This window comes from Lepisosteus platostomus, chromosome 26, assembly GCF_059453375.1.
Source record: "Lepisosteus platostomus isolate fLepPlt1 chromosome 26, fLepPlt1.hap1, whole genome shotgun sequence".
In the NCBI taxonomy this organism is placed as follows: domain Eukaryota; kingdom Metazoa; phylum Chordata; class Actinopteri; order Semionotiformes; family Lepisosteidae; genus Lepisosteus; species Lepisosteus platostomus.
This window is the reverse complement of record NC_142636.1, coordinates 13,340,009-13,363,500: the sequence shown is the minus strand read 5'-3', so window position 1 is coordinate 13,363,500 and position 23,492 is coordinate 13,340,009. Positions and strand designations below refer to the sequence as shown.

Sequence of the window (23,492 nt, the reverse complement as noted above, 5' to 3'; positions counted from 1 at the left end):
AAAGTTTATAATAAAGTCACTCAAGGTCAACATTCAATACCGCTTCACTGTTCTCTACAGCAATATCCCCAACGGTATAGAAGAAACGGGAGAAAAAAAACCCGTCAAAGGAGGGATGTGTATCAGGGTGGAAACGGACAACTCAAGGGGAAATCCCTCCCCGAATACGTGCAATGAAAATCAGCTATAAGCAATATTTGTTTTGCATTTCACGGAGAGATGAGAACAGCCTGTCAGTAATCTGTAATCATTCCTGACGTCATTTCCCTTTGACTGTCATTTTTCCTATAAAAGTTATAAATACGATACATAATCCCCCTCTGTCCCTTGCATCCCCCCTCCTCGACATGCACTGTGAATGAATCAACCCGATATGTTTGTCTTCAGCGCGAAAATTGTGCCCTGTCAGTGTCCTGGCTCAATAAACCTTTTGAATGCGCTTCGCTCTGGGTGTTGTTATTCCTAGTGAGGTTGCACTAGCACACCGTATAACATTTTTATAGTACTGCGAGTCCAAGCAACGGCATGTCTGCCGGGGGGGAAACACCTACTTTAACACGAACTTCTTCTCGATTTCACCGTTTCTGTTACCCGTGATTCGGTGCAAGGGCGGATAAGAAAAAACCAAGTATCATCGAGAGACTCAATCCGAGAAAAACTCCTTTCTGCTCTCTGCTTCCACTGAATCAGGCTCAAAGATACTTAAGGCTCCAAATCACGGCGCCAATCTGATGCGGATGTAGGCTGAGCCTGTTTATTCGGGAAACTGCCAAGTACTACTGCGAAATAAAGTGGTGTTGTTTTCTTCCCTACACCCATTTCAGCTTGTCTCCGTCCTTCCTGAACGGAACTGGCAAGCCTACCGCATTCCAAGCTCCGTCAGAGAAGAAAATGGAAGAGGAATGTCGGTGAGGTGCAATCATATGCACATGGTCAAAGAAAAGCTACAGGAGCGCCTGTATCTTGTCCACCTGCACGAACCCGAAAGATTGAGGCGTCTTTACTAATAAAATAAGACAGGATGATTCAGTCTAGGAACGCAACATCGCATCACAAAAGAAAATACTTTACACTCAGAGCGAACTGAACTGTGGTACTTTAGCTGTCTGCTTTACAACATGCGTGGTCACTTGCCTTGTCAAGCGCCTTGGGGCAACTTTGTTGTGAAAGGCGCTATATAGAAATAAATTGAATCGAATTGAATTGCCTCGCCTTAGCTCGTAGCTGAACCCGGGCTCTTTGCCTTGCTCATCATATCCAAGTCTCTCTCTCTCCCCCAGGCCTTGGCGCAGTCATGTAAACCCGATTCTCAATGCCCTCACTTATTTTCTGAAAGGCTAAACCGTGATCAGACGGGCGTTCTGCTTTTAAAAAGGACGGAAGATGAACACAAGCAGACGGCTCAGCTCGATGTGTTTTCATAACACAATCCGTCCATACGGAGTGAAGCTGCGTACTGTATCCGCAAGGACCTTGCCACTGACGGTTTGAGTTGATTAGTAACAGCCTATTAATTTGCATGTGTGTTTTTTTTGAGAGAACCTCACGCCCCACGAGAGACCGAAAACGAAAGAAATAATCAGAGCGAGAGGAGAGAGAGAGAGACATCTGTAGTTTGAAACCGCTCCACATTAACGCCTCTGCTGTAAGTGAAGACTGCCAACGAGAATTGTCCGCACATTTGCGCCCAACGATTGACACAAAATGCCCAAAACCATCAAAGACCACATCATAGACGCCCTGGAAGACATCGGGGATTCCAAACTGAGGAGATTTAAGGCTAAACTGTGCGACGGCCAGGACCGCAGAATACGCCGAGGAGCGATTGAAAACGCCGACCAGATTGATCTGGCTGACAAACTGATCAGCACGTACACGGAGAAGATGGCGGTGAAAATCACGATCGATCTCCTGCGCGCCATTGACGAGAACCAGGCGGCCGCAGATCTGCAGGACAGCACGAAGGAATGTGAGTCTAGAGACCCACGGGAGACGTCCTAAAGCCATACGTTCCTGTATCATATATATTTCATATGATTAAATATAAAGTAATTAATAACTGTAGGGTAGTAAGTCAAGTCTGGTCGCCAGCTCAACAGCCTAAATACATTACAACTATAAGATTTGTAACGGAAATCTAACTACGAATAGGAAAACAGATACGGCGTATTGAAGTTTTTCTTAACTTTAAACAAGGGTTAGGGTTCATTAAGTTCAAGATTTACTTTTCTTGCTTTCGTAATATAGATTTCCCGGTGAGAATGGAAGAGTTGAGTTTTTTCAAGTTGCTGGATGCGATAAAAAGCGGAAACAATGAAATGATAACCCCCGTTAGATAATAGAATATATCATATACATTAAGTGCTAACAATGGCGTTTTTGCCCTTGTTGTTTTGACATATTTTAATCTACCCGTGTGCGTCATGCGTTACTAAGGGCAAATTTACAATGGATTTACTTTGGGATTTTGAGAAGGAACTGGCGGGAAAAAAATGTCGTCGTTTCCCTAAGTTAACTGGGAACACAATCATATCCCACATCTTCAATTAAGTGTTGTGTTTATGTAGTGCGGTCACCGCTACATAACAAAGACACGAGTCACCCAGTCACTATTCTGTTATTTCCCAACTACTATGCTATCGTTATGGTAAAATACATTCCACTAATTTGAAGAACTACTGTAGTTTGTCATTTACACTTTTTTTTTTCACCTGAGCGAGAGGGAATAAATAGTGTTTTGCTTGGCTGTCAGGGCGGATCTGATATCTGACAGTCTCGGCGACATGTTCCACTTGTTCTGCCGCTTAACATTCCTGAAAACCGCTGGATGGCTGACTGTCTTTCATGTTTGAGCAGGACGTGTTTTATTTTCGTTCTGTTTTTCATCCTTCTCGCCCCACTGCTGTTGGATAATGAACTTTTTTTAAAAAAGTTCACCGCGGTGGGCTTTGGCGGCTGTACATAACGTCATGCGATGTCACGTGTCATTTGCCAAACCGCTTTAAACCATACGGTGTCGCGGGAAGCCGGAGTCTATACCCGGCAAGCAACGAGCGCAAGGCAAGGTACACCCTGGGCGAGACGCCAGTCCATCGCAGGGCAACTTAGAATAATATTTTAATATTATAGAATATATTAATCAAAATAACGAGTCGGGGGGGCACAGTGACGCAGGGGTTAGCTTTGCTGCTTCCTGGTGTCCTACCTGCGCGGAATTTGGATGATGGCGGAGGTTTTCTCCCTCAGTCCAAGACTTGCTGGAAGGTTAGACCGCTTCTTGGCCCTTTGGCTAAGATCAAATGTGCTTTCTGCGGGGCTAACTGACTTCCGGGAAAACTGGCCCTGGTGTGGGTGTGCGTCTGCATCTGTACGTCCTGCGATTCGCTAGCGTCCTGCCCGGGCTGTATCAAGCCTTGCTCCACAGTGCTCGCCGGGACGCGACCCGCGGTTAGAAATTGCGTGAATTGAGCCTGTTCCACACACCCGCAGCAGGACGGACAGGACACTGGTCTGGCCCGCTAGGTAGATAGCTCCGTCTCACCGCCGTGTCCTCGCCATTTTTCAGTGATGGGAGAGGCGTCTACCGGGAGGCCACCCGCAGGGGCAGCGGCAGAAGACCGCTACGTGAAGAACGGTGAGATCTGAACCCCAGGAAGGCGGAGAGGGGTGCGAGATTCATACCCTATCACCCCAGGACACACGGAGACAGCGGTGTTAAAAGCTAAGACTGCTAAAAAACCTAAAAACAACGAGTGAACTAAACATACAAATACCTCTCCACAAACACGATATTTTGTATTCATAGTTTTACCACTACTACTACTACTACTACAAGTTTACTAGGTGTTACTTCCACTGGGAGGCCCAGTAAAACTATCGAATATCTTTTTCTGATATTGCAGAGGTCGCTATTCCTTCCTAAGTTCGCAGCTGACCTAAGGCCTATTTTGAAATCATTTTTAACCACATATTTAGGCACCAAGACACGCGAGCTAAAATACGGCCGTCATGAAGTATTTGTTGTTGTTTTTTTTAAAAAAAAAACACGTTTCTTTTTTGCGTCAACAGGAGTCCATTTTGTGGACAGACACCGGTCCGCCCTCATCCAGCGGGTCACCATGGTGGCGCCGATCCTGGACGCCCTCCTGACCAAGAAATACGTCAGTCAGGAAGAGTACAGCTCAATCCTGGAAGAACGCACCCCCGCCAGCCGCATGAGGGCGCTCCTCACCGGCCCCATGGTGACCTGCGGTGAAAGGGGGAAAGATGAGCTCTGTAGGATTTTGGAGCAGGAGCAGCCCATTCTAATGGAGGACCTGATGGGACAGTAATGCCGAATCGTCGGCCTGGATCACCCGCGGACTCAGTGCCACTGTTATCGTCTCGTTCGATTGTTCCGGTCTGAAAGTATAAATCAGAAACCTGATGAATGATTGAACTGCTGAAACAGAATGGGCGTTGGCACATACAGTAGCTGCCAGGGCATTATGAAAGCAGTTCAAAACCCAAGGGAAATGATCTGTAGTCTTCTACACAGACGGTAATGACCCTGCTCAGACTAATGTGTGTGTGTACGCGTACTTCGGCTTTTTATTAAAAAAAAATAATAATAATAATGATATTGTCAATGTCTTTATCGGTCTTCACGAGCTGGTGAATCCCATCCCGAAGGACACCAGTGTGTGATATGTCCAGATCAAAACAAAACAAAACACTGCTTTCTCAGTGGGTTAGTTTAAACAGGGCTTAAAACCCTGAATCGAATGAGAGTTCCCTTTGCTTTCAGTTTCATCACATACAGTATATTTTTTTCCTAAACTTGAGAACATGCTCAGAATTTGAGATTTGTAAGAAACGCTAGGCCTCATGCATCCATTAATAAAGACGGGGGTATTCCGCTGTAAAAGTGACTGCACATCAGCTACACCCTGCTGGGTGAATCTGTCTACCAACACCGAATCACGACAGTAGTTACTTACAGGCGGTTTCACTGTTATTTCGTTCATGGACAAACTCTTAAAACCGTTAAACATGCGTGCTCCTTCCTAAAAAAAATTAGGTGCACGTCGCTTTCAATTGGTTGTGATTTCATGAACTGTCTTCAGCAGAAGAGCGGGATTAATAAAAGGTTTTCCTATAAAAGTGTGGTAAAATGTAACTAAATGTAGCCAGACTGTAGCGCCCGAGAAACCAACAACTTTTGAATAAAACTGCGGTGTTTTCCGTTTATCTTCACCTCGGATGGTGTTTCATTGCAGTGGAGTATTAGATACATTTTATTTTCACAAAGCCAGGCCCCTTCAAGTCAGAAACGCAGACCTGCGAGAGAGGAAGGAGAAGGGTGGAGCAGGCAGTTCTGTTTCTGCACAGAACACACTCGCCCGCGCACGGAGCTTCAGGAAGGATGGCCAAATCCCTGAAGGACCACATCATCGACACCTTGGAGGAACTGGATGACAAGGGGCTGAAGAAATTTCGGACCAAACTGTGCGATCGCCCAGGGGAGCCAAAAATCCGGAAAGGGCAGATCCAGGATGCCGACGCCTTGGATCTTGCTAACAGGCTGGTCAGCACGTTCAGAGTGGACGGGGCTGTCCGGGTCACGGTAGAAGTTCTGAGGGACATCTGCGAGAACCACCTAGCCACCACACTCAGCGACAAAACTAAATCGCGTAAGTAGGCGGGCTGCGAAACCCCGGGAAAGGTTATACAATTTGTTTCTTCTCTTCAACGTGTTATCGAGTAGGAAACGTGCTTACTTTCGATTTCGTTCGTCGTCGAGTTCTTTATGGCCTAAAAAAATAATTTGCAAAACCCGAAACACACACACACAAGGATCTGAAGTGCACCAGGCTTAAGGTCGATAATTTGTGAGGTTGGTAAATGAAAAAGCTCGGTGTCCAGGGCATGGTGTCACTAAACAGGAAGAGAAACTATCACATCTGAAGGTTTGCATATCGACAGCGGCAAAGTACCGCGCACAGCACGCGTAACCGAGAACTCAAAGGGACGACAGGGAGACATTTAGTGAGCAATTATTTGGAAGCGATTTAGCCCTGGATGCAGATCTAAAGGTCTTGCCGGTGAGTTATTTCTTTCGCGCCGTGTTTATCCAGCGAATCCGTACTACGGTATATACAGCACATCAAAGTCATGAAGTTTGCACCCTCGGAAGCGTGCTTGCCGGTTCCGTTTCAGTTGAAAACAACAACAACAAAAAAATGCTGTTCTGCACCGAATGGGTTAAGGAAAGCACATTCCCTCCGTCGCAAATGGATCCTCTAAAGTGCATTTCACTTTTCCGGGTTTGAAAAACAACGCAAAAGTGTTATGTACATTTCGGTTCCGGTCTGTTCCGGCTTGTTGTATAATCTTCTGTCCATTTGTTTTTAAAAAAGGAACTACAGGGCAGAATGTGAAACGTGAATGGATTTTACATTTTACAATAGAGTAGCAACTTCTTCTTCTTCTTCTTCATTCATTCAGAATTTCTACCCTGTCTTTCACAATAATTGACCTAATAGCCGTGTATATATATATACCTACTCGTGTCTGCGTGACGCGGAACCTCATAGTTCTGACTCGGGGCTGCCCTGCTTCGTGACGTCACAGCGATGGCCTCGACGATGTGCCTCTCCGAGACGCGATTGCACTCTGTCCTCACAGGCTGGAACTGTACTCTAGCGTCCTGTTTCTTTTCAAGTAAGCATTCCAACCTCACAAGAGTCCAGAAAGCAAAGGGTTGGATGGAATTACAGTGTAGGAACGTTTTTCTTTTCTCCCACAATCTAACATTCTCGATTCTGTAATCGCCTGCGAGGGACGAAGCGGGGCTTCGTAAATGTGTTGGAGACGAGCCTGGCCAACAAGCGCGCATCTATGTTCTAAATAAAATTCCTTCGTTTAATTCTAACTTTTCAGATATTAAACACGGATGGTGGAATATTATTATAATATTATTGTAAGATGATTGTCATGCTACAACAGCTTTCGAGCTGTTTACTTCAGCCCTCCGTCTGTATCCGAACATTACAGTTTGAGGAACTGAATTTAGTTGTGGGAAATACTTAGTGTGTTAGTGGGAAATTACATTGAATAACATATATTAAATTATACGACAACGATTATTAAACAGATTTCTTCTTGATTTTCACCTGACGAACACTTTTATAACTTCAGCAAAATCCAAAGACGCTGTAAAGTTATTTTCGGCGATCACATAACGCTTTAGATAATGATCGCTTCTCCACATTTTCCACATTCCTCTTCCTTTTTCTTATTTTTTGTGCATTTCGCGGCTCCCGAAAGAGACATTACTTACTGGTCGCCCAAAGTGAGCACGTTTAGCACAAAGCCTTGCTCTCCAGATAGCAGCAACAACTAATGACCACGAACTAAGCCGTATCGCCAGCCGACAGGTCAATAGAGTACGTAACTCAGCCTGTATGCGGACCTAACATGCTACAGTATATTGAATATCTTAAAATGGCCGTCTAGAACCTGTCTGTTTGTAACTTAATAACCTGCTTACAAATAAACTGAACGGATCCAAATCACCTTACATTTATCTGCCTCCAGTAAAATATCAGATGGTTACATTGGAGAAACATGTTTAAAGGTGAGTGTAACCATGTTTGGTGAATCGAAAGTTTTTTTTTCAAAACATAAAAGTAGTCTTCCTGTTTTTATTTACAAGATGATTCTTTAAACTGCATCCCATAAAGCAAGGAAAATCTCTTAAAATATCGAATCCAAGCCTGCGGGTAAGAGCGATGTTGACGTGCAGAGCAACCAGATTTGTATCATGTTACCGCAGGGCTTACTGGCAATCCGTGAATGCGAGCAGGTCCCGCTCCTGTCAGAACTCCGTTTGCAGTGAGATGCAGCAGGACTGCTCCAGAGGTCACGTGGACCCGAGACTATGCCGTTCTAGTGAGACATGAGCCGTGTATTCCAGCTGTGTTATAACTAGAGGCAGGTGCTGGACAGTAAGGATGAATGCCTCACTGTGCTTTCTGTGATTTCTGCAGTGGTGGGAGACATCAGCCCCAGTGGATCCGCTACAGGAGGAGGCACCTGCCAAGAACCAGCTGCACCATCAAGTGCACCAGCCATCCCCATCAATATGGATGGTGAGAACAGAGAACCAGCCACCCCTAGACTTATTCCTACCTAAAATCTCAACCCCCCCCCCCAGGCTATGTGGACAGGGTTTCTGAAGCTAAATGATACTCTTTCTCAGTTATGATGAGCCAGCAGGATACTACTTTATTTGCATAAGAAATCGTCTTCTCCACCCAGAGTCTTAAAATTGTAACTTTTTTATTAAGAAATATTATATTGGAGCGAATTGTACTGACGTTCCTAACCAATGCTCAATCACGAGATCGCTATTTCCAAATTTCTCAGTTTTTTTCCCCCGAAATGTTCACCATATCCCAAGCATTCGGGTGCAATAAATCCAAAAGGAACATTCGGAAAGGAATAATATGGGCCTACAACCCTTTTCTGTGCCAGCCTGACCAAACACACCTGATATTCTCTTCTCCCCCCATCTCTTTTGGGACAGAAGTGAATTTCGTGGAGAAACATCGGAATGACTTCATACAGAGGGTGACGCAGGTGGAGCCCCTCCTGGATGAACTGCTGGTGAGGGAAATCCTCAACCCGGAGATGTACAGCAGCATCCTGGCAGCCCCCACCCACCAGGAGAAAATGAGGAGGCTGTTTCAAGGGCCCATACTGTCTGCTGGGGCCAGAGGCAAGCGCATACTCTACCAGATACTGCTTGAGCAGCAGCCCTTTCTGATCGCTGACCTCAAGGGACAGTGAATCCAGTCTTAGACACCAACTCCCCCTTCCCAGTCGCAGACCAGGGCTGACCACACCCCGCCCTTTAGGGTCAGAGTATATCCTATTCTCAGGTTCAGAATCAATGTCTTCATTAAGAGAATGGCTTTCCGTTACACCTCACTAATACAATATTACTGAACGCTGCAGAATTCTGCCCCTTAAGAGCCAGGTGTGGCCTCCCCTGGCACAACAGTGCTGGGCATTGTGCTGATCTGTAGTATCTGGTTTGCTTTCAAGCTGACCCGAGCCGCGTTTTTTCAAATGTTAGCTAGGTGTTTGGTATCCTTGTGCCGAATCTGAGAGGGCCTTAGTCTCCTTAGTGGAGGAACGTGACCGATTGGGCCCCATGCAGATCCAGCGTGGTTTTCATCAAGACATTGCCCATGTGCGTCTGCACAAGATTTATTAGTAACCTATTAAGAGCTGTAAAGAGGGCAGTTTCAGAAAGCTGAGAACAGACTGATCAGAGTTCAGCCCACATCAACGTGACAAACAAGCTCGAGGAATAAATATTTCAGCTGCAACCAGAACTAGAGTCACAATGTCCTGAGCACTAGGACTGGGAGACCCATCCCCTGTAGGCCAGTTATATTACAGTACCCTGTGTTGTGCATTCCTAATCATTCCAGAGTATGTCAGGTCTTAAGTACAATCAGCTTTGTGATCGTCTGCGTTTGTTTAGACATATGAGGACATTAGGTTTTGTTTTGTTCAGGAAATGTACAGTGTACATGGGCCAGTATTGTGAGTATATCTGATATTTCACTCCCAGAACTGACAAGCAAGGATCACGCTTTTTTGTAAGTCTGGAATTCAAAAGAGTGGCGGACCTTGTGAGACTCACTGTGAAATCCAAAGAATTGGAATTTTTTTAACGTGATGTTTTACATTTTTTTTGCAAATGAAATGGGGGATATTTTCATGCAATAAATGCGAAAAGCTCCACTCTCCTGCGCTTCTTCAATTTTTGGTGCTGTTGTTCAACATGACACTCTCATTGCCCCCTCCAGAAAAAAAAATCGAACTTTAATTAATCGACATTAGGAAAAAAATCAGTCTAGCTATATTGAAATCTTAAACATTCAATAAATCATAAAAAGACAGACATGCCAAAGAGTTGGAAAGTCAGAGAAAACTCAGGTTATCACATACATTAAAAAAATGTGAACACTCCGTCTGTGGAGAGAGGGGTAGAGTATCTACCCCAGTATCTATTAAATCGGCTCATAAAATGCGCTTGCAGCGTACATTTGCGAATATTACTACTGTACCGTGCGATAAAGAACTACATACCCCTCCACATGAGCCCAGTTTCAGTACAAAAGCAACAGAATAATCAGAGATTATGGGAAAAAGTCAGTGAGAAAAAGAAACTGTTATGAAGGTTGTTTATTAGTTCTCAGATTGTACAAAGAGATGGATCACATCAGCAAAAAGGTGACAAATTTAAACCGTTGAAGTGATTAAACACCAGCATAAGCCTGCAACCCAAACATGCATTTAATTTCATGTGTGAAAGGCTTTTCTAGCAGAACTATATAATCGACACCCAAGGTAAAAGCACTGCTAAACATTAACTGGGTAATTTAAAACAGGCAACCTTATTCTATCAACCACCTGAGGTTTCAGAATTTAATTTAGGTAATGATAGCAAAACGAGATCAGGCCTTCCCAGTCTAAAGAGGGCGCACACAAGATTGATTATAAGGGCCTACATGGTCAAGTGCTGCAGCATCTAATTAGAAAGAATTCTCTGGAGGAAAACAAAGACAGTGGGAACTAATGACGTGTTTAAAAGAGTCTTTATTTCTAGCTTTATGTCATGAGGATGTAAGTATGGAACATTTTGGTTCTAGATTCTCTCCTGCTTCTGAAAGCAGAAGTTCACTAGGTTTTATAGGTCACTTATAATCCTCGATGAGTGAAGAGCTACAGACCAATTACTTGAATGACTGTTTCAGATCAAGTCATTAAGAATCCAGGGTGGAATGGACCTGTGAAGACCCAGCAGAAACAGGTCTGAATGTGATAATACTGTTTACGATGTTGGTACAAAATGCTTCTTTTCACTCACTCTCCTATCTAACTCATGACAAGGGAGAAAAAAAAGACCTTATGACTTAGACTGAAGGAAAACCCACTTGACAGGACAAGGTCATCCAATGCTTCATCCAATTCAGGGTTGCAGAAGCCAGAGCCCATCCCAGCAAGCAATGGACACAAGGCTGGGTACACCCTGGACAGGACACCAGTCCATCACAGGGCACACACAGGCCAGGGCCAACATTCCGAGAAACCTATTAACCCACCAGCATGTCTTTGGACTGTGGAAGGAAACCAGAGCAGCTGGAGAAAACCCAGTGAAACCGGTGAGAACATGCAGACTCCACACAGACAGCAGACCGGGTCTGGAATGTCAACCCAGGCCCCAGGGCTGTGAAGCAGGAATGCTGACCACTCTGTCACCATAAAGCCCTATAAAAATGGCATTTACAAATTTGTTTTGTTTTTCAGGGGAAGCATAGCATGCTCACTTGGAGCCATAAGTGACTATAATAAAACGGTAATGCCAGTAAGCTTGTGTGTGTTATTCTTTATGAAACATCTGTGCAGCACCGACCTCTAGCTGAGGTTAGATCAATGCAAAGTCTACCTTAAAAACAGAAACTATCCCACCAACCACAGTTTTCCAGGACGATAATCACATACTGTATTTCATGCAGATTTAAAAAAAAAAACAAGGATGGCTTATGGTAGCTTCTTGTGCCTGTGATAAAAAAGCAAATAAAATAATATCAGCCATATTGTGGGACAAAAAGCTTACATTCTGCAGGGTTCTGCGCAGAGACAGGAGAACTGATTCCATAATAATGATTAATAATCCTAGTGCATTGTGCCAATAGGTAGCTACTAACCTACTGAAGTGTACAAGCCCAGAGGGTCCCAATTCGTTTCCTGGGAACCCCCACATCTGCTTGCATTTGTTCACCTGAGCACTCAGTCAAATCAATTAACCTATTAATAGCTTTCATTTCACCACATTGCTTTCAGTCCATAGACATTGATGTAGGAGGCTGCCTTTTAACTGCTATGTTTCGTAAGAACCAACCAACCTTTGAGTAGGAAAAAAGCTTGCAAAGTGACATCCCAGCAACATGTTGTTTTCAAATAAGGATGCATTTTAATAACGGGCTTAGCTGCAATGAAAACCAGTAGGTGGTGTGGGTCCCCAGGAATGATAGGATGCCCTATGATAACAATATTGCAGAGACAAAGTCTGGCCATTCTTTACACTGGTTGTCTGTGAGCTATTGGATTGGGAATTAGGGAGCAGACATGGCAGATGGTCCTGACTGTCGCTAAATGAGAGCTCTTACCTCGATCTTCAATAGTCAGTTCTTTCTGGCCTATTCATCCACCTGGATCCCAGCACAGTTGTCTTTGCTGTCCAAGGGCCTGCAAAGAGAGACTAAAATGCTGATTCCTTCATTTTTGAAGGTTCAAAGGTCTGCGTGTTCAAAGGCTCAAAGGTCTTTTACAGAGACTAAAATGCTGAAGGTGCAATCCAACAAAACCCCACCTTTCCACCCTGTGTGCACAAGAAGTAAACCAGCGAAGCTCAAAAGAAGCCTCTTTGTGTGAGTGGAAATGACGTTTTTGATATTGCAAAGAATTAGAGTGATAAAGAGCAGAAACATGGTCTCAAACGGTTTCGAAAGAGTGTGTCTTCACACAGTGAGCCTCTCCACAGGAAATGAAGAAGCGTTCCTTCATTCCAAAGGACTGGGCGCAGGACTCACTCTGTCTAGCTTGTCAAGGGGGCGATTGTGAAGGCGACCTCCGCGTGTGTCGGATGTGGGGTGCAGAGAACTCACTCCTTCTCTCTCTCGCTCTCTCTTGCGGCCGCGGCGGTCTTCTTATAGCAGAGAACCAGCACCAGGACAATGCCGACCTGGAAACCCACGATGCACAGGTACATGAAGACCTCAGAGATGATCGACGTCAGCTCCCGGTTAGCTGGGCAGGGAGAGAAACATTCGCCGCAGGTTTCAGAGTCCAAGCGGCTCATTCCCTACCCTCACGTTGCTCCTGCATTAGAGACTGTTGCGGTGCACACTTCAGCGTCCGTGTAGACAGGAAGAGGGAACTGGCTTGTTCGAGACCCATGGTCGTGAACAGAGGGCACCCGATACAAACATCTGAAATCCTCGGAGGCCCTAACAAAGTCAACCTAGTGGGTTTCTCCAGAATAACACTGAAGCACAAATGGAAACTACGTGGGAGTGGATTTAAAACGGAGAACAGGAGGCCCTTCTTTACACAAACAGTTGTGGGAGTGTGGAACAAGCTGTTGAAGCCGACACCCTAACTACTACAACCTAGCTAACTACCACATGGACTCGCTGGGCTGACAGGCCTTCTCTCATTCGAAAGTATTCTTACGTTCCTGAATTGACCATAGGAAGTGCACACTTTACCATGGTATTTATGCGAAACCTGTGAGGGTTTCACAGCACTTTAAAATATACTGAAAATATCAGGGAAGGCATGGTGGCAAAGTATTTATCTCTGCTATCTTGCAGCCCTTGGAGCTGAGGTGCATATGTGTGGAGTTTGCATGTCCTCACCGTGTTCACAAAGGTTTCTCCCTATGGTCCAAAGAAATGCTGGGAGATTAATTGGCTTCTGGGAAAATTGGCCCTGGTGTGGGCGTGTGTCTCTGTGTTTGTGTCTGTCCGCCCCGCGATGGCCTGATGTCTCGTCCAGGGTGTACCCACCTTGGGGCCCATTGCTTGCCAGGATCGGCAGCTGCTTCCCTTGTAAGCAGCTGGAAGAAGAGGATAGAAACTGGGTGGATGGATGAAACCAGCATGGCCAGCACTGTATAGTTACCAACCATCCATCCATTTTCTAAGCTCTTTACCCACTACAGGGCTGCAGGTGAGCCGGAGCCTATCCCAGCTAGCAACGGGCGCAAGGCAGGACACGGAGGTGACGGCCGAGCCCAGGAACGGCGTCCAGACCTTCCTCCACCACGGAGAGCTGGACCAGCTTGGTGGCGTTGGTGTGGTGCTCCTGGATGTGCAGGAAGAGGGTGCGGTAGAAGTGGCAGCGGTAGGTGCCCGTGTCGTTCAGGGTGACGTTGAGGATGTACAGGGACCCGTCCTGGAGGTCGTCCGTCCTCTTGCTGCCGTTCCAGGCGAGCCGCTCCAGGAACTGCTCGTGCAGGATGGCCGGGGTCTGGTCTCTGTACTCGTAGATCTGGGCGGGAGCCAGGAAGAACAGAGACACAGGGGCACCAGCTGCATCGCTGCAGGTGAGGATGCTTCCGAACGGAAGGACGCGATTCCCGCCGGGAAACAGTTTATGCAAGGTGGAGGAGAATATGCCACACACGAAATACCACTGTAACATTTATTATAGCCAGCAACTACAGTGTATCACCCTGTAACTCACAGCTGGGAGCCAGTACTCCTGGGAAAGCTGAGGTTGCTACTGGGAGAGGTATCAGTGGAAGAGACAAAACCCAGGTCCTGACTTATTAAAAATCCCAGGGCATTTCTTGAAAACAGCAGGGGTGAATCTCCATACAGACGGGGAATCCTGAACAGACATACAGACACACGGGCCCTCCAGAACCAGGACTGTCAACCACTGCTGTAAACATTTTTTATTTGCACCACATCTGTTCTCTCCACAATGCAGTTTTTGCAGTAAAGTTCTGCAGAATGAATCAGCAGCCATACTAATTAATGCGATCGTGTGGTGACAGTATATAGTGGAAAATGTTTGGAAGACAAGTTAGAAAAAAGTTCAGTGGGGAAAGAATACCATTTTATGAGCAATGCTTGCTAATTTGTGAGGGGGGGAGCGCTGGCTCTGTGGCTCAGGATCTGCGCCTGTGGCTGGAAGGTTGCCGGTTCAAATCCCACAGCCGGTAATGGAATCCTACTCCATTGGGCCCCTGAGCAAGGCCCTTCACCCCAACTGCTCCAGGGGCACTGTACAATGGCTGACCCTGCACTCTGACCCCAAGCTTCTCTCCCTGTCTGTGTCTCATGGAGAGCAAGCTGGGGTATGCGAAAAGACAAATTCCTGATACAAGAAATTGTATGTGGCCAATAAAGTGATCTTATCATATCTTATTTTATTTTAATTTGAGGGTTTCTTAATTTCAGCTTCTACCCACTAGGGGGGCAACAAACCGACTTTGATGGGACTAAGTCTTGGGTTTGTGCTAAAAACCCTCCTGCTTAGGGTAGGTGCTGCTCACCTGGACAAAGTCGGACTCTCCTTTCGCCTGGAAGTACCACTCCACATACGCAGACGCCGCCACCTCTCCTCGCCTCTTGCAGGAGATGCAGCCCAGTTTGAAGCCGTGGCCAGTCACTGCCTCGGTCCTCGAATCTACCTCCACACAGCCACACCAGCCCTGACTCACTGAGGAGGAGGGAAGGAGAGAAAGCCGAGTCTTACCCAGGTCAGAGAGCTGCGGACCTCGCCCGGATCAGAGACGGCGAAGAGAAACAGATTCCGACAAAGTACTGGCTCAGTGACCACAGTGACCACAGCCTGGCCATAGAAACTGGACACAGGCAGGCCGGTGTGTCCCAGAGAGGACAGGCTCAGTGACCACAGCCTGGCCATAGAAACTGGACACAGGCAGGCCGGGCTATCCAGAGAGGACAGGCTCAGTGACCACAGCCTGACTATAAACACTGGACACAGGCAGACCTGGCTGCCCAGAGAGGACAGGCTGTGCTCATACTACCTGCAAGAAGAGGTAGAGACAGACTATTCTCAGCACAGTGAGCAATTCTCTGGGATTTGACAAACAGAGCTGCAGCCCAGTGCCCAGTATGTGATCTTCTGTCACAGTCTGAGGAACAGTGAGCCAGTCTCTCAAAATTATTTCATCTTTTATGTGATGTCTGTAAACATGATAACGTGTTTGTACGGTAAATATCTGTAAACGCTGAATGAATCGTTTCTGCTTTGGCAACTGTAATTCACCGGCTGTGCCAATGAGGAAGACTGTTATCACTTCAATCTGAATGGGAATGTGAGCGAGGGCGAGGACCGAGGGAGAGGGAGATGAGGAAGACGAAGAGACGAAGGGAAGGAGAGGAAGAAAGCGAAAGGAGAGGGTAGCCAAGGCCGAACGGAGACAGCAGGAGAAGGGAGGAGTGAGAAAAGTGGAAAGAGAGAGAGAGAGAGCGAACAAAGGTACAAGTAGGAACAGAAAGACAACGAGGGGAAACCGCAACACGCTCCGCTGGCGGGAAGTCCAAACGTGCTTGAGTCGAGCACCGAGTCCAGAATCCGAGGTGAAATTAAAAAAAAACTTTTTTGGTAAAAGTACTGCGTCAAGCGTAGTGTAATATTAATAATTTGTACTGGTCCAGAACGTCAGAAAGACACAGACACGCGACGGACGGACGAGAGTAGGTTGTCGCTCACCGTACAGTGCGAGACACATCAAAACAGAAAGCCGAGGGCCCCGTAACATCTCCGGTGACTTTCTCGCTGGGGCTAGTCGCTGAGTTTGTACAAAACGTCCTTTTGTTTTCGTAGTCACGTTTTTCCGGTCTCTAAATTTGGACAAGAGGCCGCCGACGGTGAGGTCTTGACTTCAACTGATCGGGAAAACGCGGAACTGGAGGACCGTTAAACCTGACCCGTTCTGTCGGTCGAAGCCTAGCAGAAGCAATTCAAGTCGTACACCCGTTTTAATCTGATATTCCTGCCTGCGAGTCAGGGAGTAGTATTTTTAGCCCAACTTAATATCCTACATGTCAAGAGGGCTCCTTGGAACGCTTGCTGATGAATGCTTCACTCAAGCACGTCCTCTATCCCAGAAGTATTATGCTACAGTGTTTTTTTTTTATTTCAGGCAGCCCAGAACGCGTCAATATTTAAGTCCGTACAGCAGTAATGTAAAATAACCCCAAATGTTGATGGAGTGCTAAATCCGAAACCGTGTGTTAAAAATAAACCTCGGCAAACTTGGTTTCTAAACCTTAATCCCCTGAGACGTTTCTGGTTTGTGGTGTACTGGAAACCGATCTAGTTAATATTCATTTATCCCGTTAGCGCCTGAAACTCATATGAATTATTTCGGGCGCACCTACCTTGTAATACCGAGCACTGCCACAGGGAGGACGTCTAACCTCTTCAAAGGAGTTCCAGGTACCTCTCTGAGGTCTCTCGTCTTTTCAATTTGTACCGAAGGAAAGGGTGGAATGATGACGCAGCTGGCTGGGACGCAGGTCAAACACACGCCAGAATTCCTCCTTTCATCAGACCTGTCCGACAGTATTAGACGTGTTCATTTTCTTTGCCCCAGCAATACCAGTGGTTTGCCGCTGCGTGATCGACGAACAAGCCCTTTGTATAGTATTGCAAAGTCACAGGCGTCGCTCCACACGACCAACCGTGATGTAATGCTTAACTTCCCTACCTCAAATCAACTTGAACGAGCAATTGTTATAACCTGGTCAGGTAGTGTGCAATTATTAAGAACAAGGTTTTTTTTAAATTTTCTCTGAATCGTGGAGTGCGCAATTCCCTCTTTGGATTCGCATCCCCTCCTTTGCAATATCTTATGTTCCGACACCAGTTTTAAGCACGCAAAATGTTTTCTGCCTCAGGAACTGTATCCGGTGTAATCTCTTCCATCCATGTGAGTGCACACGGTGAAAGTCTGAATATAACAAGAGTATTACAGGTACCTGCTTACTATTACCTACACTGCTAGACATGCAATAACATTCGGATATAGCCTGCACAGAGATCCCAATAGTCTTCTTCACAGTAATCTCTGTTTTCATTAACTGCATCCCTTGACACGTAATACACTACAGACATATCCCTTGGGATCGCTGACTCCTTGTCTGCCTTGATAATATATTTGGAACTCTTTACTGCATGGATCCACGGTGCCTGAAGAGGGCAGCAGAGGTTTGGAGTGCGTCTGCCGAGCCACTCAATCCTTGTTAGAAGCTGCTTTTACTGCTTGTGTTGTATTTAAAGGGTCCTTTGACTTTTGCCCTTAGGGACTGTGCTGATCTGGAACAAGCTGCCCAGCCATGCTGGGGAGGCCGATCCCTGACTTCTTTCAAGAAACAGGTGGATGACATCCTCCAAGCAGGACGGGACTTTACACAAAGAGTGGTGGGAGTGTGGAATGTGTCTTTTCAGCCATGCTGTTGAAGCTGATAACCTGACTTCTTTCAAGAAACATGCTGGGGTCAATTAGCTACTGTATTATATATTTAAAAGGACACGTTGGGCCAAATCGGTCCCCTCTCATGAACTCTTGTGAACTTGGGTGGTGAGGGAAGGGGTGGGAATGGTGGTCCATGTGTCCCTTTTTCCTGATGTGTATGATAAGTTTAAATAAAAAGGTACACCACAGATACTGATGAAGATGTTGTTTTAGGTACCATGTAAGAGCAGCCCAGTGTGAGGAAGGATAAATGTGTCACTGGGCGAGTAAGATCAGGGTACTTGGACAGTACACACACTGATTTTTATGAATGCACAGTTGCTTTCTTCTTATTATGGGAGCAGTGTGGAGACGACACATTCAGTGAGACCGAGCAGGTCGGATGTTTTTTTTTAATTTTGTCCCCGTGAACTCCTAAGCAGGAACAGAAATTCATTAGGGACAGAAAAAGTCTTTGGAAATTCATAGATCACACTAGTGTTTTTTGCTCTTCTTATGCATGCCACTTGAGAACCGGCACACAGGAAAATGGGAGAGAGAGTCTTCATACTTAATTACAATAATCTCCGTCCCCATGGTGTAATTAACTGGGCCGCTGAACAGTTATTGTCATTAACTTTAGTGACAGCACATGGTGACAGACTGCTTTCTATTCTAAGATGTCCTTATGGAAATTTTAAAGAGACAGCAGGAGTAGAAGGATTTGCAAGAAAAAAAGAGAAAAGTAAAGATTTAAGCAACCTAATGCACTGTATTATTTATTTATGTATTTATTGATACTGTTCCCCAATATAATTTTTGAACAATGAATGAAGCAACACCGTCTACAAGATACCTGTCCATACCTGTTAGTCAGTAACATTAAATAGGATAAGTCAGCTATAGGAATCATTTCCCAGGAAATATCACCATTGGCATTAACAGGCCTCTGGAGGAATCTTGATCTATTGATCAGGACAGCACCTCCTTCACAGACCTCCAGGTAGGATCATCCTATGGCCTGTATCATGTGGCCTGTATCAAAGACAAAGTGAGACGTATGACAACGCTGTCATAACCTTGCCAGTCGCTGGATAATGAAACTCATCTACCATGGATTTTACTCTTGAACATTCCTGAAACGCAAGCCACTTGCGTCTGCAAACCCTATAGGCAAGATGCAGTAATGTTGTTCATAGAATATACCAGCTTATGAAATTCCATAAAACTTGATTTTAAATTCAGCCATAACTTGGTATTCATATCATTCTGATCTTCCATCGTCACTGACTGAGTATTAAAGTGCTGTCAGGCCACTGTTGGGGGAAGATGGGTAATGATCGCACTGGCGTAATTCCTGATTTTTGACCCACATATAGAGCTCTTTGATGCTGTTCAACACTGGCACCAGACAGCAGCTCGCTGCGAATTCTGCTACAGCTGTTGCGCCAGTCTGTGGAGGAGAAGGTCAAATGCTCTTTTTGAGGAATAGGGGCTAAGGAGGTCACAGCACTGCTGATCTATTTTAAAGGCAGGTCTTTTCGGAACGTAGGATGCTGCTTCCCATCTAACTTGAGCCATTCACACACCAAGAATTGTGTAAGCTGGGAGATCACTGTGTCCGGAAAACCTCAGAAACTAGCAGAGCCTTTCCAAGCGTTTTTTTTTTGTTTTTTCCATGTGGGGCAGAGGACAGGCTAAGAGGAGCTCACAGTTTGCAGCACTGTCTCGATTCACAGAAAAGGGGTGCCTGCACACGCCAGCGTTACATTCTAACAAGATGGACCAAAGCGCCATCTCTCAATTCGATCTTTTATTTAACTCTTCAGATTACTCAAAATGTTTCCCCTGTTATAACGAAGTTTGAATTCAAAGTTATAGCTTTGAAATTCAAAGATGAAGTCCGTTCTACAAAGCAGCTTTCTCTTACTATACAGTGCTGTAGTTCATCCAGTACGAAGAACTTCCACTCATCCATCCATTCCCTAACTGCTTTATCCAACTCAGGGTTGCAGGGAAGCAATGGGCGCAAAGCAGGATACACCCTGGACGAGAGGTCAGGCCATTGCAGGACACACACAGACTCGCACACTCATTAACCCATAACCAGAGCCAACTTTCCCAGAAGCCCATTAACCAGCAGTATGTCTTTGGACTGTGGGAGGAAACCAGAGGACCTGGAAGAAACTTATGCTAACATAGGAGAACATGCAGACTCCATGCAGATAGTAACCCAGAGACCCCAGCGCTGTGAGACAACAGTGCTCATGCTACACCATCATGCAGCCCTATGAAGACCTTCCTTGTAGGCAAAATATACTCAAACATTTCCCTAGTCACATCAAGAGGAATGTCACAGGAACTGCACACCCACCTAACCTGAAGGGAAAGAACTAATCTTTGGTTTTCCATTCATATTAAGAGTCTTGCTCATTAATGACCTCAATGCTCTGCTGACCTCTGTTCTCACACATAATTGGAAATCATTGTTTAAGAAATGGGGCAATTTGTAATTATTAACCCAGGAAGAAAACTAAATCTTCCTCAGATCAATGAGAGCAAGCCATACACATGCAAACAGATGAGAATATATACTTAAAAACGCTTAATTTAAACTGGGGAATGTTGCAATAAAATTGCAAAAATGTACAATTTTAGTGGTTATGCTAAAAAAAAAAACTTTGCTGCTCTTAAACTCGGACAATGAAGAGACTTAAAGGAATGTCCCCCATCGAGGAACTAAATCTCTTCAGTCATGGACAGAGACAACGAGGAGAACACATGATTCAAGCATATTAAAGACAAAGAACTGCAGGCACTTTCTTTCAAAATGACTTGTCTGGATAAAGATGCTCAGCCAAGTAGTCCCAGCTGACACATACTGATCTGTTTTGTTCAAGAAATGACTGGATGAGATCCTTGAATAAATGAGTTACTTGGAACCAAAGGAGCTAGATGGCATAGGTGACTTTCACCCCATTTTGTACTGCTGAGTTCAATTTGAATCAGGACAGCTGCACGAAGTTCCCTTTAAAGGTCATAATTGGGTGAGATGCCTCTTAATTGTGGGCCTACAGAATGAGCTGACAGGCAAGGGGCATAATTGCTAGGAAAGGAGATTTCAAAAGCCAGTGTTCAGGCATAAGAAGCTAAATTTGTGCAAGTGCATGTAACTGTCTTTCTTGGCTTTCTAAAAAGTGAAGGTTCAGATATACAAAAAAGCCCTGTGTCAGTTTTTAAAGGGACCGATTGAGATAGTGACGTCTCGCTCACCTCTCCCACTTGACTGGACAAGCTTCAGCAGGGCTTGCAGGGCAAATGGAAACTAAATCACCACTCGCCCCAGCACGGCTTAGCATGGGGGGCAAATGTGATGAATATGAGTTTCAGAACACTGGGCGACGGCAAATTTCTTCCCCTGGAAACCAAGGCTCTCCACAGAAAGAAAAAGCAGAAAAAGCCGAACTGGAGCGGCTTGTCACTTTTGGAGGATACCTCTGGAAGCACAAAGCTGGTTGCTAAACGAGCTTGTGCTGGGCAGCTGGTTATATATCAGACGGTGACATCTTTACAACGGATTAGAAGCTAGACTGAGAACAACAAAACAAACAAACACAATTTAGTCTTTTGATGGTGATACAAGGAATGCAAGGTGCAATACTGAAACTTGTGCCCAAGCTGGTGACAATGTGTAGCCAGGGCTTGTGTCTGCATACCCTCCAGAAACAGCCAAGCAATGATTTTGATAACATGCAAGATAAGGGAATTTTGTACGGGAATGACAGGGTGATGGACTCTCAGCTATGACACAGTCACACCAGTCGGGACACAATCTTTTATTTATGCTGTATAGGACTCCTCTCATAGAACAGAAGAACACTTCTCCCCCCAGAAAAGAACGACTTCTCTCTGTCTTTAAAACGGAAAATTTTTGATGTCCTACAGATGAAAGCACAAGAGGAAGACGCAATCTACAGCTACTGTAGGACACATCTGGTGCATTTCAGGGCTGGAGTCTGGGACTTATCCTCCTCGTTAGATCAAGGCTGACTTAACGAGGCAGAGGGGGCCCTGAGGAGAGAAGGCAGGCCGCCCAGCAGAGCCATCATGAAAACACTGCAGCGCTCCTTCATCATTAACACTAAATCACAGGCTGGCGATCGGGACAGAGGTCGCTGTGACATCTCCCTCTCTCTCACTCTCACTCCCGTCCTCTCTTTCTTCTAAATGCAGAAAGGAATTGACTGAAATGGATTTTTCCTTAATCAATCACAGTGGCCGGTAGCCTTTCTAATGGAGTAAAAATCTATCAGGCTCTGCACTGCTGCAGGAACTACCTGACAGGCAGAGCACACTGAGGAGCCAGACGAACACAGAAACAGAGCTCCGAGCTTCGCAGTCCAGCTTCCTGTGACTCCAGTGTCAGCTGCTTTTTGTTCCTGCCGACCTCTTAATTGAACCCCAAAGCCAATTAATGAATTGATCAGTGAATTAACCGGCCCGTTTTGAGCTGTTCTTCATTCAGGAAACTGACAGAGGATTTTCATTTATCTCCAGAAAAATAACTGCTGAACGTCATCTTTTTTTTTTAAATGAGAAAACAACGAAAACATTCAAATTATTAGTTCAGTAAAGCGAAAGAAAGTAGAAACGGACTGAAATCCAGGGGGCGTGTTCCAGGGACAAGACTGGGAAGCCCTGAATCAAATCTTTTCCCTTTTTTTCTGCAGCATCTGTTGCTAAACGTTATGGTAATTATCATATTAAAATGGTCTTACTATCACAAGCAGGAGCAGTAAGTACATATTGAACTAGTGGTATACATAAAACTAAGGTAGATAGGATAGCGTGTGGTTGTGATGTTTCACACTGCTGCCTCACAACTTCTGAGTACTGCATTCAATGTCTTGGGCGTCTGTCTGTGTGGAGCTTGCATGTTCTTCCCAAGTTCTATGATTATCAGAGAGGCTCTAGTGATTGGGCTAGGTCTGATAGACTATCCTTTTATCAGTTGCCCTGGCAGCCACTGTGTTTCTGGGATCTGTGATAAGCAGTGTTAAAAGTGAAAACAGTATGTATTTGTGCTTATTATTATTATTATTATTATTATTATTGCTTCTACTACACAGGATAACGGAATTCTGAAATAGCTGCCACTCAATTAAGTTCCTCTTCATCAAATGTCGTGGTAATTCACAGGCGTGCTGTTTCGTCGTGCGAGAAGCTCTCGGAAACTAGGAAAGGGTCGTGCAACAGCAACGACCCAAAAACTCTGAAGTCGGATCCGACCGTGAACTGAGACCGAGAGGGGGCGGCTCGCGTCTTGCTCGGAAACTGTGTCCGGAGACTGTAGGGGCGGCGAGCGTGTGTGGCGTGACTGGAGAAACATCCTTCATCTGCTCGGCACGGTTTAGACTCCCACCGTGATAAA

At 45.4% G+C, this 23,492-nt stretch overlaps 2 protein-coding genes and 1 long non-coding RNA gene across 3 annotated transcripts; 2 read left to right on the top strand and 1 right to left on the bottom strand.

The window, feature by feature from the left end:
- The first annotated feature begins 1,429 nt into the window (after positions 1-1,429).
- On the top strand, positions 1,430-9,798 carry pycard (PYD and CARD domain containing). The gene is made up of 6 exons (XM_088621609.1): positions 1,430-1,969; positions 3,566-3,634; positions 4,069-4,328; positions 5,291-5,672; positions 8,031-8,132; positions 8,570-9,798. The coding sequence occupies exons 1-6, from the start codon at positions 1,705-1,707 to the stop codon at positions 8,830-8,832; spliced, it is 1,341 nt and encodes a 446-aa protein (XP_088477735.1). The 5' UTR covers positions 1,430-1,704; the 3' UTR covers positions 8,833-9,798.
- A 429-nt stretch (positions 9,799-10,227) lies between these two features.
- Positions 10,228-16,827, bottom strand: LOC148640232 (sodium channel regulatory subunit beta-1-like). Its single transcript, XM_088620285.1, has 6 exons — positions 16,315-16,827; positions 15,128-15,294; positions 13,878-14,115; positions 12,729-12,870; positions 12,231-12,309; positions 10,228-11,620 (listed from the first exon to the last, which is right to left on the bottom strand). The coding sequence occupies exons 1-5, from the start codon at positions 16,361-16,363 to the stop codon at positions 12,261-12,263; spliced, it is 645 nt and encodes a 214-aa protein (XP_088476411.1). The 5' UTR covers positions 16,364-16,827; the 3' UTR covers positions 10,228-11,620; positions 12,231-12,260.
- Positions 14,057-18,272, top strand: LOC148640231 (uncharacterized). The gene is made up of 2 exons (XR_015930507.1): positions 14,057-14,170; positions 15,033-18,272. It is a non-coding gene; the product is annotated as an uncharacterized LOC148640231 (long non-coding RNA).
- Positions 18,273-23,492: the final 5,220 nt, after the last annotated feature.

Bases quoted from the DNA above. Each gene is read 5' to 3' on its own strand.
- pycard (XM_088621609.1), top strand. From the start codon at position 1,705: ATGCCCAAAACCATCAAAGACCACATCATAGACGCCCTGGAAGACATC. The intron at 1,970-3,565 runs GTGAGTCTAGAG...GCCATTTTTCAG, and splicing joins GCAGGACAGCACGAAGGAAT to TGATGGGAGAGGCGTCTACC. The intron at 5,673-8,030 runs GTAAGTAGGCGG...TGATTTCTGCAG, and splicing joins CAGCGACAAAACTAAATCGC to TGGTGGGAGACATCAGCCCC.
- LOC148640232 (XM_088620285.1), bottom strand. From the start codon at position 16,363: ATGTTACGGGGCCCTCGGCTTTCTGTTTTGATGTGTCTCGCACTGTAC. The intron at 14,116-15,127 runs GTGAGCAGCACC...GCTCCCGCCCAG, and splicing joins GAGAGTCCGACTTTGTCCAG to ATCTACGAGTACAGAGACCA. The intron at 12,310-12,728 runs GTGAGTTCTCTG...CTCTCTTTGCAG, and splicing joins GAGAGCGAGAGAGAGAAGGA to GCCCTTGGACAGCAAAGACA.